Source organism: Trichophyton verrucosum (genome assembly GCF_000151505.1).
Source record: "Trichophyton verrucosum HKI 0517 chromosome Unknown contig00263_1.f1.exp, whole genome shotgun sequence".
Classification (NCBI taxonomy): Eukaryota; Fungi; Ascomycota; class Eurotiomycetes; order Onygenales; family Arthrodermataceae; genus Trichophyton; species Trichophyton verrucosum.
Genome location: NW_003315477.1, coordinates 29,028 through 42,720, shown reverse-complemented (window position 1 = coordinate 42,720; position 13,693 = coordinate 29,028). Strand labels below are relative to the sequence as shown.

Below are 13,693 nucleotides of genomic sequence, written 5' to 3'. Positions count from 1 at the left end.
AAAAAAAAAAAAAAAAAAAAAAAAAAGTCTCGGCTAACGTCAGATTATAGATCAAGATGGAGAAAGGTCTTCGGGAACAACCATTCCCAGATGCTATCCTCCGAGAAATGGGCATTCGTCTTCCTTCTAGTATGCATTTCCCTCAAATTCTTACCTCAGCGGATAGATTTATTGACTTGATTAATTAGCTCTCAGTGAACTTTCACGAATTCGTAACATTGATCCTGACAAAGTTGAGCGGTACGGCTCAAAGTTCTTAAAACTTATTGCTAGGTCAAAGAAGTATTACGAAGATATAGCTGGAGGCCAGGAACAAGGCGAAGATGTTCACGATCCCAACCACGAAAATGTTGTTACTATAAGTAGCGACGACGAGATATATGGTGACTGGACTGAGGATGAACTAAACTATGCAGATGAAGCTCAGAATCACAGCCCCTACTTCCTAGACGACACAGCCTCATCCTTTAAGGCAAAAGGTTCGTTATCGCCTTATCCATAACTGCTCGCGGTATCTAACTTCAGCTTCAAAAGTTTCTGAATATGAGTTCTCTAATGTGGGGCCATCACGGCAAGCAAGCCATTCGAAATCAAATTCAGCCCAACATCCCACACCGCGGCAGGCCAATTCTAAACGCTCTCGTCCTCCTAAAGCAGCCCGCGGAAGTAAACCCTCTGGAGCTAGGTTTAATAAGAAGTCTCAAAGTTCTAGGCCTGCAAAGCGAAAATCCTCACCCACTACTTCAAGATCTCGGAGTAGCTCTAAACCAGCGAATACTCGTGGCCCATCTATTGGAATGATGCCAACATGAGTATCCTTTTTCACCCGCATCATAATTTTTTCTTGTTTAGACACAACCTTTCCCTTCATAATACCATGCATTCTTGAGTTGGCACCGTATAATACCCACATTAATAGATCCAGGTATGGGTACATTCTACGTGAATATTTATTATTTACCTTTCCATGACTGTGAGATAAAGTATGTGGTATAGCGATATTACGAAAATAATGGAGTGTGAATGACTATATCCGAATGATCTGGTGTGCCTGAAAAAATTACTACATATCGCGTACTCGACTCTGCACGAGGTATCTCCACACCTTCAGAATACCTGATTGCAGGTTAGCATCGTTTCCGTCCAACTAATTGTAGACCGCTTGGTATGAGGAGATAGGAAAAACGTACTGCGCCACCAATTATAAAAAGTCGTTCTTGCTCTCGTTGAGCCCAGAATGCGATTTTATTTGCGCCCTGGGATAAAGCGTTTCGATTGGAGTTTGGCGATGCCACACAGTAGAGTTCAAATGTTGGCGTTACCCAGGCAAGTGAGTTGAAAGAAGATGAGACACAGTACTGTACTTTGACATTTGCAGGTTTTCCATGAACGCTTAGATGAAGTGAATGGTAAGCCGACATAAGCCTATATTATTATGGTCAGCATTATTGGCATCATATAACTGATTGTTGAATCGGGGAGAGCAAATACCGTCGACGATCTAGTATTGACATAAATTCGGGAGAGTAGGATGACATGGTGAACTGGACATTCGCTTTTGATTTGTATAAAAAGTGCCGGACCACGGTGCCAGGGACGATATCAGTAGGAGCCGGTCGCCCCTGTTCTAGAGCTACTCTGAGAACTTCCATGCTTCCGTTCTTTTCCATTTGCTAGAGATGACGTTAATTTGTAAATCGTTGTTAGAACTCCCTCAGTTTTACGAAGCCTTACCTCAACAAGAGAATCACGCATTTCGTGCAAGGTATAAAAGCTCTCTTTATTGGGGCTTATCAAGATGATTGCCACGACATCATCCTTTTTCATTTCTTCTGCACTCTTTTCGGCTTCTCGATCTCTCTGGACGTCAAGAAAGCTCACGTACATGTACAGGTAACCTCTGTTATTGAAACCAGGCAGGCATATGGGGATCCAGCTTTCCCCACCACTGGCCTTGACCCCATCTGCTTCGAAGATCATGTTGAAGATTAGCTGAAGGTCTCCTGGATGAAGAGAGTGCTTCTTTGGCCTAACAACGCTCACAAGTCTCCCACCAGCAACCAGCAAGCCGTAAAGAAGAGGTTCAACTCTAGCTTTGAGGAAAGTGTTGCTGATAACCTGACGGTGAGATTTCCGAATTTTTAACGATTCTAAAGCGCCCAATAGAGTAGAAGGGGAGCCTTTTGTGAAACTATCGGCAAGTGAGGACAGAAGCGATTCAGTCCCTTGGAGCGGTCGCCGTAAGTCTGAGCTTGGTCTAACAGCAAATATATGGTCAAGGGCAGGAAGCGTCAGTGTCGACAGTATTTGCATGTACAAAGCTTCGAGCTGGGCTCTTAAGTGGGCCTGGCTTTCAAGCAATGAGCTGATGGCCACGAGATACAAGGGGCCCTGGGAGAGGATCACAATTTTTGTCTTCCCGGCAGAAAAGCTTTTGAGAGGACCCCCCGATTCTTGGTAGAACGAAATGATGGTTTGAATAATACCAATGAACGGGGATATCAATCCCCCATCTCCATGGCGGGTATATATAGGTTTTCCGGCTGAGGAGAGTATGAAAAAATGTTTCTTCTTCCTCCTCCACTTTTCGAGTTTTTCATCTGTCTATGTTAGCTCTGCAAAGGTTAGGTAAACAGGGAGTCATTGGTATACCTTCATTCTCTCCCTCATTCGAGTTGTCAACTGAATCAAACTCATCCTCAAACTCAACGGCAATATCATCTTCTCGAGACTGCGCATTGAAAATAGACTGATTTTCTCCAGGCTTCATTGATGCGTTTCTGAATGGAATCTCAGCTTCAAAGCCGCCGAAATCGCCAAATACACTCCCTGCATCAAAGGTAGTGTCGCTTTCTGGCATAAAGCTTCGAATGCTGCCATTATCTCCTATGTCGATCCCCACTCTGCTCCCTCGCCTGGAAGTACCGGAGGTGGCTGGTCTCACTATCTTTTCAGGGCCTCCTCCTCCTGCTGCTGTTGCAAGAGATACATAATTCTCTCGGTTAACATCATCCAAGGCCTGAACATTAACATTTGCCAGTGAAAGAGCTGTAGTTGGTCCTGACTGAAGTTTATGGGCTGCCGAGTAAGGGTTCAAACCAGCATCTGGCTGCCCATGGGGCGGCTTTTGCGGCCGGGATGGAAGTGGTGGAGGTTTAGCATCAGAACTCCCGTCGTTGGCATTTCCACTCCCCTTGTCTGTGTCTCTCTTTGGGCTGACAGGCTGGTTTTCGGGGTCTTCATTCCCTGAAGGCGTCTGCGGTCTCGAGGGAGCCATTGAATATATTCATCGCGGACGTTCTTCTGGACTGCTGAGTGCCTGCATCCGACCAGTTGTAGATATCATCGGGTAGTCCTAGTGGTAATCATCTAAAACTCCGCTGCTCTATCACCTCCTCATCGCCGGTGTTGCTGTCCTGTCGGGAATAGTTATCGTTGTCCGGCCGTAGCTTGTGGTGGTGGTGGTGATGAGGTGAGGTCATAGTTAACTAACTATTAGGTTGGTGACGGCGTTTTGGTTGTGGCCAGATCAGGCAAACATCAACCTCACAACATGAAAAAAAGAAAAGGCCACTTTATGTACTTGCGTGCCCATTTGGTGATTCGAGAGGATAGAAACAGAGATTGATAATGGCCGGCTTGCAACGCAAGGGTCTTTTATCAGTTAAATACAATGAGCCTTGAACCGAGCGGCCTCCCAAGATCCTCTTCGCCCGCCAGCTCCGAGGCGTCTCTACCAAAACCTCCAAACCGCCCATACGAAGGTAAGCAACCTCTGGGAAACGATCTTATGAACCACGCCCGGCCTAACCAGCAATATTAGATGCAGAAGGCTTGAAGAAGGACAAAAGCTACCGTCGCTACGCTGCGAATGTTGACCGCGCTCTCTCTCTGTTCGATACCGCCCTGCAAGAATGGGCGGACTACATCTCGTTCCTCAGCCGCCTATTGAAGGTGCGCACCACTCGTTATGATATTTCATACATATGGGGGATACCACTGACACCAGGGCGACTAGGCGCTTCAAACTCATCCGCCGTCACTATACCTTGTACCGAATAAGTTGCTTGTTGCGAAAAGGCTTGCGCAATGCCTGAACCCTGCGCTCCCATCCGGCGTTCACCAGAAGACATTAGAGGTATATGGATATATTTTTGGGTTGCTTAAAGTAAGTTGAAGTACTATCAAATCTTAGCTCTCGGATAACTCATATATCCTTTAGTCTGATGGTCTGGCTCGAGATCTGGCCATATATCTCCCAGGAATTGCTCCCATATTGTCGTTTGCGTCTCTTTCAGTCCGACCGATATTTCTATCCCTTATCGAGAGCCATATCCTACAACTTAGCCCCACTGCGCTACGTCCAGCTATCAAATCCATTATACTAGCCCTTCTTCCCGGTCTTGAAGACGAGACAAGCGAGGACTTTGAAGAAACACTGAAGTTGGTGGACAAGCTTCGTGAAATATCAAGCACTGCCGGTGATGACTCTGGTGCGGCGACTGGAAGCCAGTACTTCTGGCAGTGCATGTTTCTTGCGTCTGTTACGAATCCGTCTCGACGAGTAGGAGCCCTTGCATACCTAAATCGTCACCTACCAAAGCTCGCTGGTAAAATACCATCGGATGATATCGTCAATGAAACTGGCGATTATGAACAGGGAGAAAACAGGACTCATGATACGACCAGTGCGCTAGAAAGCGTCACATCACCAGAGCCAGGCCTTCTGATTCGATGTTTTGCAACTGGGTTGGCGGATGAACAAGTACTTATACAGCGAAATTTTTTGGACCTGCTTGTCACCCATCTCCCCCTACATTCTTCTGTTTTACAACGACGGATTACTTCTAAGGACCTAGAGCTACTTGTTGGTGCTGCTGTTGGAGTGGTTATCCGGAGAGATATGAGTCTCAATCGTCGACTGTGGGCATGGCTATTAGGGCCTGATTTTGATAAATCTTCTCATGCGAATGATGCCGGAGTCCACAACTCAATGTCTGCTAGCTCCGCTGCTATGGCTACTTTTGACAACAATAGCTCGAAGTCACATTACTTCGAACAATTCGGTTTTAAGCCCCTTGTCAGTAGTATCAAGTCTATGCTTGCGAAGAATTCTTCCAACCCAAACGAGCGATCCAGGCCATACCGTATATCTTTATCACTTATGGATCGGTGGGAAGTTGGAGGATTGGTGGTTCCGGAAGTTTTTCTCCCCGTCATCCGCAGTACGCAGAGATACAAACATATTGCCAAGTCAAAGGCCAGTTTTGATGAAGTGTTCCGGAGCGCCAGTGCTTTCTTTGATGGTGTAGAAAGCAGCTTAATATTTTCGGAGCTTGTCGGTCTGGTTCTCTCTCCTCGTTCGAGTATATCACGGCCAAATCGTATGATGGACGACTTACGACTGGCTACATTCATGTTGTCCCACTTCAATATGAAAGAAGAAGAAATGCTAACCACACATATACCCCTCCTAATCTTATCATTACTTCTGAAAGCAAAGGCCTTATGCACATCCAGTGCATGGAACGAACCGGGCTACTCTAGTGTAGCGAGTTCCGCTCTTGATGAAATAGGGTCCGTTGCCAATTTACTGGTTCGCCTTGTTCCTGAAAGAGCATTCACTCCTCATCCGGAGAAAAGTCGAGACTCAAACATGGATAATTCTACAACATCTATTAACAATGAGCAAGTAACAAAAGCAATTCTAAGTTTCTATTCTCGAAGCAAGGATTCGCTGCGCCTCCCAGAGCCCCCTTTTTCGTCCACCGGAGTGGCCACCATCATTCTCCGCGAAGCTCAGTCTTTGGTTATGCTTTCTTTGGAATCAGATACTCAGACCGAATTCCTCAGAGAAAGAATAAATTTGTTCGTTGCTCTGCTGAGTAAAATGCAAAGAGCAGAGCTCCCAGAACCAGGAAAACTATATGAAGCCATCGAGGAAAAGCTTACTACTGCAAACGATGGCCATAGTGCCCTCCCTATGTCTGCTGTCAACTCAGCTGTATTTGCTCTTACCTCCTTATATTCCACGAAAAAGTCCAGTCGTTACATCAGCTATGAGCAGATTACAGATCTGATTCCAGTCTTGGTCCAACAACTATGGGATTTTCTGGAGCCGGCAAACTTGCGCTTTCATGTTGAAGCTGCAGCATGTTTATGGCTCTTACACTCTGTTAGCTGGAGAGACCATCTTGTCGAAGCCGCAATAACCTCGGTCATGATCTCTCCCTCGACTTCTTCCCATCAAGCTCCACTTGATCAAGCAGAGAAATTTTTTGTACTTTGGAACCATAGCCATCATTCCAACACGGATTCTTTTGCATTACGTACTCCTAGTGATGATGGCCCAGATATAAAAACAGTATATCGTGCAAATCTCTTGAGTCAGCCACTGTTTAATGTTCTGGGTCTTCTGTCATCTGGTTCAGAAGATACATCTTTGGCAGTCAGAGATTGGCTTCGTGATTTACCATCAACATATGAGTAAGTCAACATCCATAACGCAACCTCGGTCACCAGAAACTAATAAAGCGATGGTAGGCTATTTCGTGTCATTTTGCTGAAGTTCCGCGACTTCCATCTCCTTCAGGAGACATCGACAGAGGAAACAAGCGAATTCAGGGAAACAATGATACTCAACCATGCCAACCAGTGCATTTATATGCTTCAGCTAGTGCGAAACGTGCTATCTGTGCTAAGCCCGGCTGGATGGTCGTTGATATTATCAAATACTGCCACGCAGCCATCACGAACTAAATCTGTACCATTCGATGTAGAGGGTAAGTGCTCCGTACTCTGCGCTGCACATAGTTTCAGCATTACTAAAGATTAAGTTAGAAAACAAGGGAGAGGTCACCATCCAAACCGAGATTTCACAGATATGCTTCCATGCACTTCATGGCGTCCATCGTGTGCCAGAGAGCCTTCATCAACAACAAAATCAGATAAGAAAAGAAGCCTTGTCCCTTCTGCGCCTACTACTGTCCAGTACAGGAGCAGAAAAGTTGCTCTCTTTAGATATCGATTCCTACCTCCTTGATCATCTATCCCTAGCCTTAGATGAGGGGAAAGTAGAGCACCAGTCTTCTATAATCGACGCTCTGACTCCGGTTCTTAAGATGAGATACGCGCATCATATAGGGCTTTCAACTGCTGCATCTAACAGACATCAGAGAAAGGGATCTTTTGATATATCCCGAATGTCGTTTAGTGCGGAGAGGTCTGACAAGAGCCAAGAAAGCCAAACCTTACCTCAACCGCCTGCAAAGCTCTTGGATTGCCTACTTAAAGGCATCAGCTCAAAGGTATCCCGGCCCATCATTGACAAATGGGTTAATTTCCTTGCGGAATGTCTACCATTATACTACAAGTCCATTTTTAAGGTACTCCTAACGCTCGCGGAGTGCTTCTGCAAGGAAATAAGTTCTTCATTCAACGAACTTCAAGTTATGTTTCAAAAGTTATCGGAAGGATCCCCTAGTTGTTCTCCTGAACATACCACGATAGCTTTATTGAGTGGCCTAGAGACTTGTGTTGCAACTGCTCATGACCGCCTTCAAGTTGAAGAGGTGAACACAGCTGCTGTGAAATCACCAGATCAGCCGCAGGGTTTTTTTGGTAGCATGTTTGCATCTGAAGGAGCTCAAGCCCAGCCCACGAGTAGCAACAACACGAGACTCACAGTCCTTCTGTGTTTTCAGGATGCTATGCAGCTATGCTATTCAATCTGGGCATGGGGTCCTGGTGGCCGAAGTAAATCGCCTCGTGACCTTGATTCCGTTGCGTCCTTTCAGTATACCTCATTGAGAATGAGAAACAGGGCTAGAAGGATACTCGAACATTTGTTTGCAGCTGAAGCCCTCGAATGTCTTGAAACGTTGATCAAACTATGGCGTACGTCTATAGCTTTGGATGAACCTGCCAAAAGTAGAGCAATATTTAGCCTACTCCATACCCTGGACGGATCAAAACCTAAGGTCACGATTCCTGCCATTTTCAATGCTATATATAGCCGGACAAGCCCAGCTGCACTAGAACCCAGCCGTAAATCATCCATGTCTTCTGAATTGTCAGAGACTGACCTCGCAGCTTTCCTTGTCATGTACGCTAAGTCATTGGATGATGACTTTTTGGATGACATCTGGGGTGATTGTATCACCTTTTTGAAAGATGTTCTCACAAACCCATTCCCACATCGCCAAATCTTACCTCGGTTGCTGGAGTTTGCTGTAGTGCTTGGAGGCAAGATGGAAAACACCACATTTGGGGATGACCGAAGAACCAGGAGGGAACTGGGGGTAAGTTACCCACTCCAATCTATTCGGTGCTTGTAAAAACTATATTAATTTGCCGTGTTAGGATCTTATATTGCGACTTCTCCCGGCTATATTCACTAGCAAGCCGTTATCTGGGACCCATGAACCATCAGCGCCTCGGAACCAGGAGTCAGAGAATTCTAGCTCGTCCTCTCTTTTACAACGCATTGGGCCGGACGATATCATTGGTATCCTGTCTGTCAGTCTTCCAACACTGACAGCCACTCTTGATGAGGCAGATAGGGTATCCAACGCACTGTCCAGCATATCAACGAATATTATATCTCCTACATTTCACTCACGCTTATTCCCATCCAATGTGGATAAGAACACTTTAGACCTCCTGCAGCAAATCTCCAAGGTCCAGGGAGCATCCAAGATCTGGAAGAAGGATGTGAACGATGCGTTCAATGACAGCAAGTTTTTTGGTTTTAAGTTTGGCCTGGTCAAGAGCCATTGGATACGCCTTTTCCGGCAATGGGCCTTAACAGATACAGAACGCCTTACGGAAGTGCTAACGCGCCTAACATCCCCAACATCTGCTGGTATAATGTTCGGTGTTGGTGCGAGCGCTGCTCGACTGGAAGCGGATCGTAAAGCACAGCTGAATCTCCGTCGAATTGCATTATTGATAATTGCATCTGACGAAGACCATTTCAGCGCTGAGCTATCAGAACTTCAGCAAAAACTAGAAGATCTCCTTGCAGCTACTCATGTATCTTCCCCATCCTCCGTGACAAGGGCAGAAATATACATGGTCCTAAGAGCGTTGGTTCTCAGGACTGGATCCACCAGCATTGCTCCCTTCTGGCCTATGATCAGCACGGAACTCCAAGATGCCATTTCTGCTATTTCTCCAGACCAGGAGAGCGAGAGCTCCAACCCATATTCACTTCTTCAGGCTGCAAAGCTTCTAGAGACACTCCTTCTGATTTCACCAGACGATTTCCAGTTACAGGAGTGGCTCTTCGTCACAGACACTATAGACGTGGTTTATCCACCGAATCGTTGGGAATCAAGAGCCCTTGCTGACGAACTCTCTCGTTCACTGGGGAAGAGCAAAAGCCCCCAGAGTGAACATTCAGCCTCAGCGCAAGACACAAATGGCTATGATGGTGGCGGCGATGACGAAAGCGTTGGTACAGAATCTAGCAAGAAAGATGGGTTTAAGAAAGCTTGGTTGAACTCGGATCTTAGCAGGGAAACCGCCAAGGATGAGATTATAGAGAAATTGTTGCGGCCCTTCTTTGACCGGTTGAGTATACATTCTTTTGAGACTATGTATAGTATGGGTGTTCCAGACATCGCAGCCTGCACAGATGATCTTCTCGCTGATTTGTTTAACGAGTTCACCATAGTTAGCTAATCTAGTAACTAATCTACCTTGCTATATCTAGAAATTTAAGGAGAAGCAAATCTCGTGGACAGAATCTGAGGATCCGTTCTGTTGTTCACCTCTCCAGCACATGCATGTCAAGGGTATCCGCAGACGCCAATCTATACTCAAGTCAGACTCCGAAATCATCGAAGACTATAGAAATATTGACGGTCTGCGTATTCAATAGACATAGGGCGTAAGCCGCGCCTTTCATTATTCCATATGGAACTAGACTTTCTCTTTTGGCTCCTCGCAGTGTATGCCAGAACAATGGAGTATGTTTTGGTGCATATGATGATACCATCCCAGTGCTGACGCGGGATAAGCTAATACTGCATTCACATACTCCGTACCAGCATGCGTAATCGGCCTCGCGTTAATAAGCACGGACCGCTTTGCAGTTGTACTTCATCCACTGGAAGAGCTATGGAGAGTGAAAATAATCGCACCCTTGAATGTCACTATCCAGGGTTGCTCGGATAATATCCTCAACTGCATGGAGTACGTAAATATACTCATCGGAGAGCATTATCCCAGGATGCAGACTTATTCTTTATCATGCATAGAACCTGTCACATCTTGTTTCCAAATGAATTCTTGAGCATTCCAAGCCACAAATCCTTGCCTGGCACTTGATGCATTTCACTTTGCCCCAGTAACCGCATATACTGCAAAAATGTCTTGGAGGGCGAGAATCGGGAGGCAAGGTAGCACGAGATGCATGATATGACAAAGGAGGTTCCGAAACGAGGGCCATCATGATGCGTTCGGAGGGCGCTGTGGGGATATAGGACAGCAGAAGCGGATCATTGTCATATTCAGACAAGATTAGACCGGAAGGCTGATCCGGTATCTGGAGGAGAGGTCTGTTGGCGTTGGTGTCTGCTTGAGGGGCAGGAGTCTCGGGTTGTCTGACGACATTTGTGCGTTGGCTCAAAGTAGTCGCAGTTGTTGTAGAGGAGGCGGAGAGTGCTAAGGTGGCAGGCTCTTCAGCGGCAAGGTAGTTCTTGAACTGTTTCCCCGAGGTGATAATCTTTCGCGTGTTAGAGGACGTTTTGCTTCTTACGCCTGTATAGCTTGAGGGTCAATATGTGTTGTCTTCAATATAGGGTGGCAGGAGATACACAAACCTTTGACTGTATGCTCCCTTTGACGTCTCTGTGGGACGGGAATCGAAACCTCTGAATGATTCTCTTTATCGAGAGCTTCCAAATGCTTAGCAATAGCACCCCTTTGCCTCGCACTCAGGTCAGATCTCGCGGTGCCGGTGTCTCCTCCAATTTCTCTGGCAGTCCGTTTCCTCCCGCCAGTCTCCCTGCGCCCGCTGACAGGGGCTTCAAACCGCGCAGCAGGGACGTATTCCCATCCTGGAGCCTTTGATGCTCGCGTGGACACCACCTCCACCAGCGACGACATGGCTCGTCTATTACTCTGTCAAAACAGTAGCCGTTCTCTCTTCTCTGCTTCTTGAACTGTTAAAGAATCAACTTTTTGATATCAACAGCAAATCTCTTGTTTGTCTTGTTTGTCTTAGCAGCTAAGCCCTCACGTGATAGTTACGTAATGCCCTACTTTAACATACTTCAAGAGTTCAAAAGTGATTAGTTCTCTCTCTCAATCAACGCTATGTTCTGCTATCTGTTTGTTCTGATATCGCAGTACCGTTATCTATCAAGCCTCATACATGGCTTCATGCGCGGAATTAATCCTTTCCTCAAAGTAGCCAGGTCGCTCCCTGTCATGAGAAAGAATTACTTAGATAATAAATTACGTAAATTTTAACATCACGTGATAGCTTCTGTTCTTTTTTTTTTTTTTTAAAAAAAGTCGCTAAAATTTGCACGGAGGGAGGACAAAAAGACAAGAAAATCGCAGCATTCGCTGTGCCGAGATCAAGGATGATAGGGGAGCATGCAACGTAGGCTGGGGCCTCTAGCATTAGCCGAAGAATAGGGGCGAAAAGATGGGTCAATGGCGCGAGAACCATGGCAGGAAAAGCGGTGCTTTAACGAGGGTTTTCCTCATCGAGTCTTTCTCTGTATCTGGTCTACTTTGCTTTCTAACTCATTGATATAAGCACCTAGGCGTTGCGTGGCAGCTTGCAGGGCCTACAGACAGAATATCCAAAGTCTCAATCAGCGCTCATATCATGACATATATCTAGAATCTATCGTAACTCGTCTAAGATCATCAGGGGAAAGGGTACAAAAAGAAAAGGAAATCTAAGTAATGGCAGGCAGGCAGATTTGCTAGTGCAAAAGCGCGAAGGAAAAAGAAAAAGGAAAAATGCTTCAAGTGTGCGAATCAGTGGGCAGCAGCCAGCGGGTTTCCAGGAGAGTGGAGCAGAAAGCCTTCCCCAGAAACCAAGCCCGCTTGCATGCGGCTTTCACGCAAGGGTCAACCGAAAATAGAACCCGGTCACAGGGAAATAGAGACAGGGAGATAAAGAGCAAAACCAAGAACACAGCCGAGATCGCGGGCGGGCCTTATTATTGTATGCCGTGCTTTTTTCAAATGCAGTAACGTACGTAAATGTCTCCCTTCAGGGTCTCGTTGGAGAGGCGGAATTCTTTCAGGATGTAGTAGTAGACGGAGGCGCCAGCAAGAGTCGAGCCAGCAAGGAATCCAAAGACACTATGACAGAACGAAATGCGCGTTAGCATGTAACTTGTACAAGCCAGGCAATTATAACTTTTGCAGCGAGAAAACTTGGTTGCTTACCCTCCTCGAAAGGCGCCTAGGCCTTGGGATGGAAGAGCAGCCTCGGTGGCATTCAGAAGCTGTCTCGAGGTAGAGAACCGGGCAGACTTCTGAATATTGGAGAGAATCGCCGTCTTGTTCGTGCGGAAGGCCATCTGAATCATCTTGGAGGCCATATCTTATATATCTGAAATGAAATACAAGAAGAGACTGGGATCGTTTGCTCGGGCAGGCTGTGACTATGCCTCGTACGCAGGAAAAGCAGGAAAACGGAAATGGAGGACAAAATTAACGACTGCGACCGTACTCCGAAAAGACTCGAAACGAAAACAACGCGCTGAACGAGTGTCGAGATCAATTGTTTCTTCTTCTTGTCGTCTGTCTCTCGCTGTGAATTTTCAACAAGATAAAAAAGATAAAAGATAAAAAAAAAAAGAAAAAAGAAAAGGGGGAGGCGGTGATTACATAAGCACAACTATGTCTTTTTTTATTCCATCAACAAAACAACGAAAAGACGACATGAATTGAATAGAAACGTTGATCTTTCTATTCCACTGCTTGTGCAACCGTCATTATGCTCTATCAGCCCTTATACGATGCGAAATTTGTGCGTTTCAATTAGCAGCAGCGTTCATTGCCGGAGATAGAGGGTACCCTACACCACCGAGGCTGGGGAAAGGGGTTCGTTACCCGGAACTACCATCGAGAATCTTGGAATAGTATTCTATCAAGGATCCTATTTCTTCTAGATGGGTCTGCATGGTTCTTGGCTGATAGTTCGATTAGCCTGGCTACGTGTTGAAAGAGAGTCAGCATATAAGCCGAAGGGGGATCTCCTGTACATCCAGATATTCTACAACACTATATTCCACGAGATCTACCTCTGTCGACACTAATATCTCTGTCTTACTCTATTCTCTTGCTCAACTTTCCGATCTTTCTCAGCTCCGATGTACTAATGTCCAGGTTTATTGTAATTATTGCTATGCAAAATCAAAAGGCTGCCTGATACCCTACCAACAAAACATCAAGGCTGAGTTTGCCTCTCACGCGAGAATCCTGGGTCATTTTGCTTGCCAGACCGGTACTTTTCCCTGTCTGAGAGACAGTGTTGAAAACCCCGCCTGCCAACCCCTGGGTCTTGGTCAGGAATCTGGAGGTGATCAACAGTTTCGATACGGTGATTATTCCATCAGCTCCCACAGGATTGAGGAAGTCATCGAGGAACGCACTGGCCCAGTAGGATCAGCTGGGTTTAGTTCCGGCCATGAGTATGGGACGCAATAGCACTAAAGAT

At 46.1% G+C, this 13,693-nt stretch overlaps 3 protein-coding genes across 3 annotated transcripts; 2 read left to right on the top strand and 1 right to left on the bottom strand.

Moving 5' to 3' along the window:
- Window positions 1-50: 50 nt before the first annotated feature.
- On the top strand, window positions 51-502 carry TRV_03110 (uncharacterized protein; the record flags this gene model as incomplete). Its single annotated transcript, XM_003022729.1, has 2 exons — window positions 51-129; window positions 189-502. Coding segments are annotated over 2 exons (393 nt in total), but the record flags the coding sequence as incomplete, so codon positions are not given.
- Window positions 503-1,454: 952 nt separating this feature from the next.
- On the bottom strand, window positions 1,455-3,277 carry TRV_03109 (uncharacterized protein; the record flags this gene model as incomplete). Its single annotated transcript, XM_003022728.1, has 3 exons — window positions 1,455-1,673; window positions 1,735-2,600; window positions 2,653-3,277. 3 exons carry the CDS (start codon window positions 3,275-3,277, stop codon window positions 1,455-1,457), a joined length of 1,710 nt encoding a protein of 569 aa, XP_003022774.1.
- Window positions 3,278-3,673: 396 nt separating this feature from the next.
- TRV_03108 (cellular morphogenesis regulator DopA) lies at window positions 3,674-9,883 on the top strand (the record flags this gene model as incomplete). The annotated part of the gene is made up of 8 exons (XM_003022727.1): window positions 3,674-3,764; window positions 3,815-3,954; window positions 4,019-4,168; window positions 4,223-6,486; window positions 6,544-6,782; window positions 6,814-8,300; window positions 8,446-9,675; window positions 9,716-9,883. 8 exons carry the CDS (start codon window positions 3,674-3,676, stop codon window positions 9,881-9,883), a joined length of 5,769 nt encoding a protein of 1,922 aa, XP_003022773.1.
- Window positions 9,884-13,693: the final 3,810 nt, after the last annotated feature.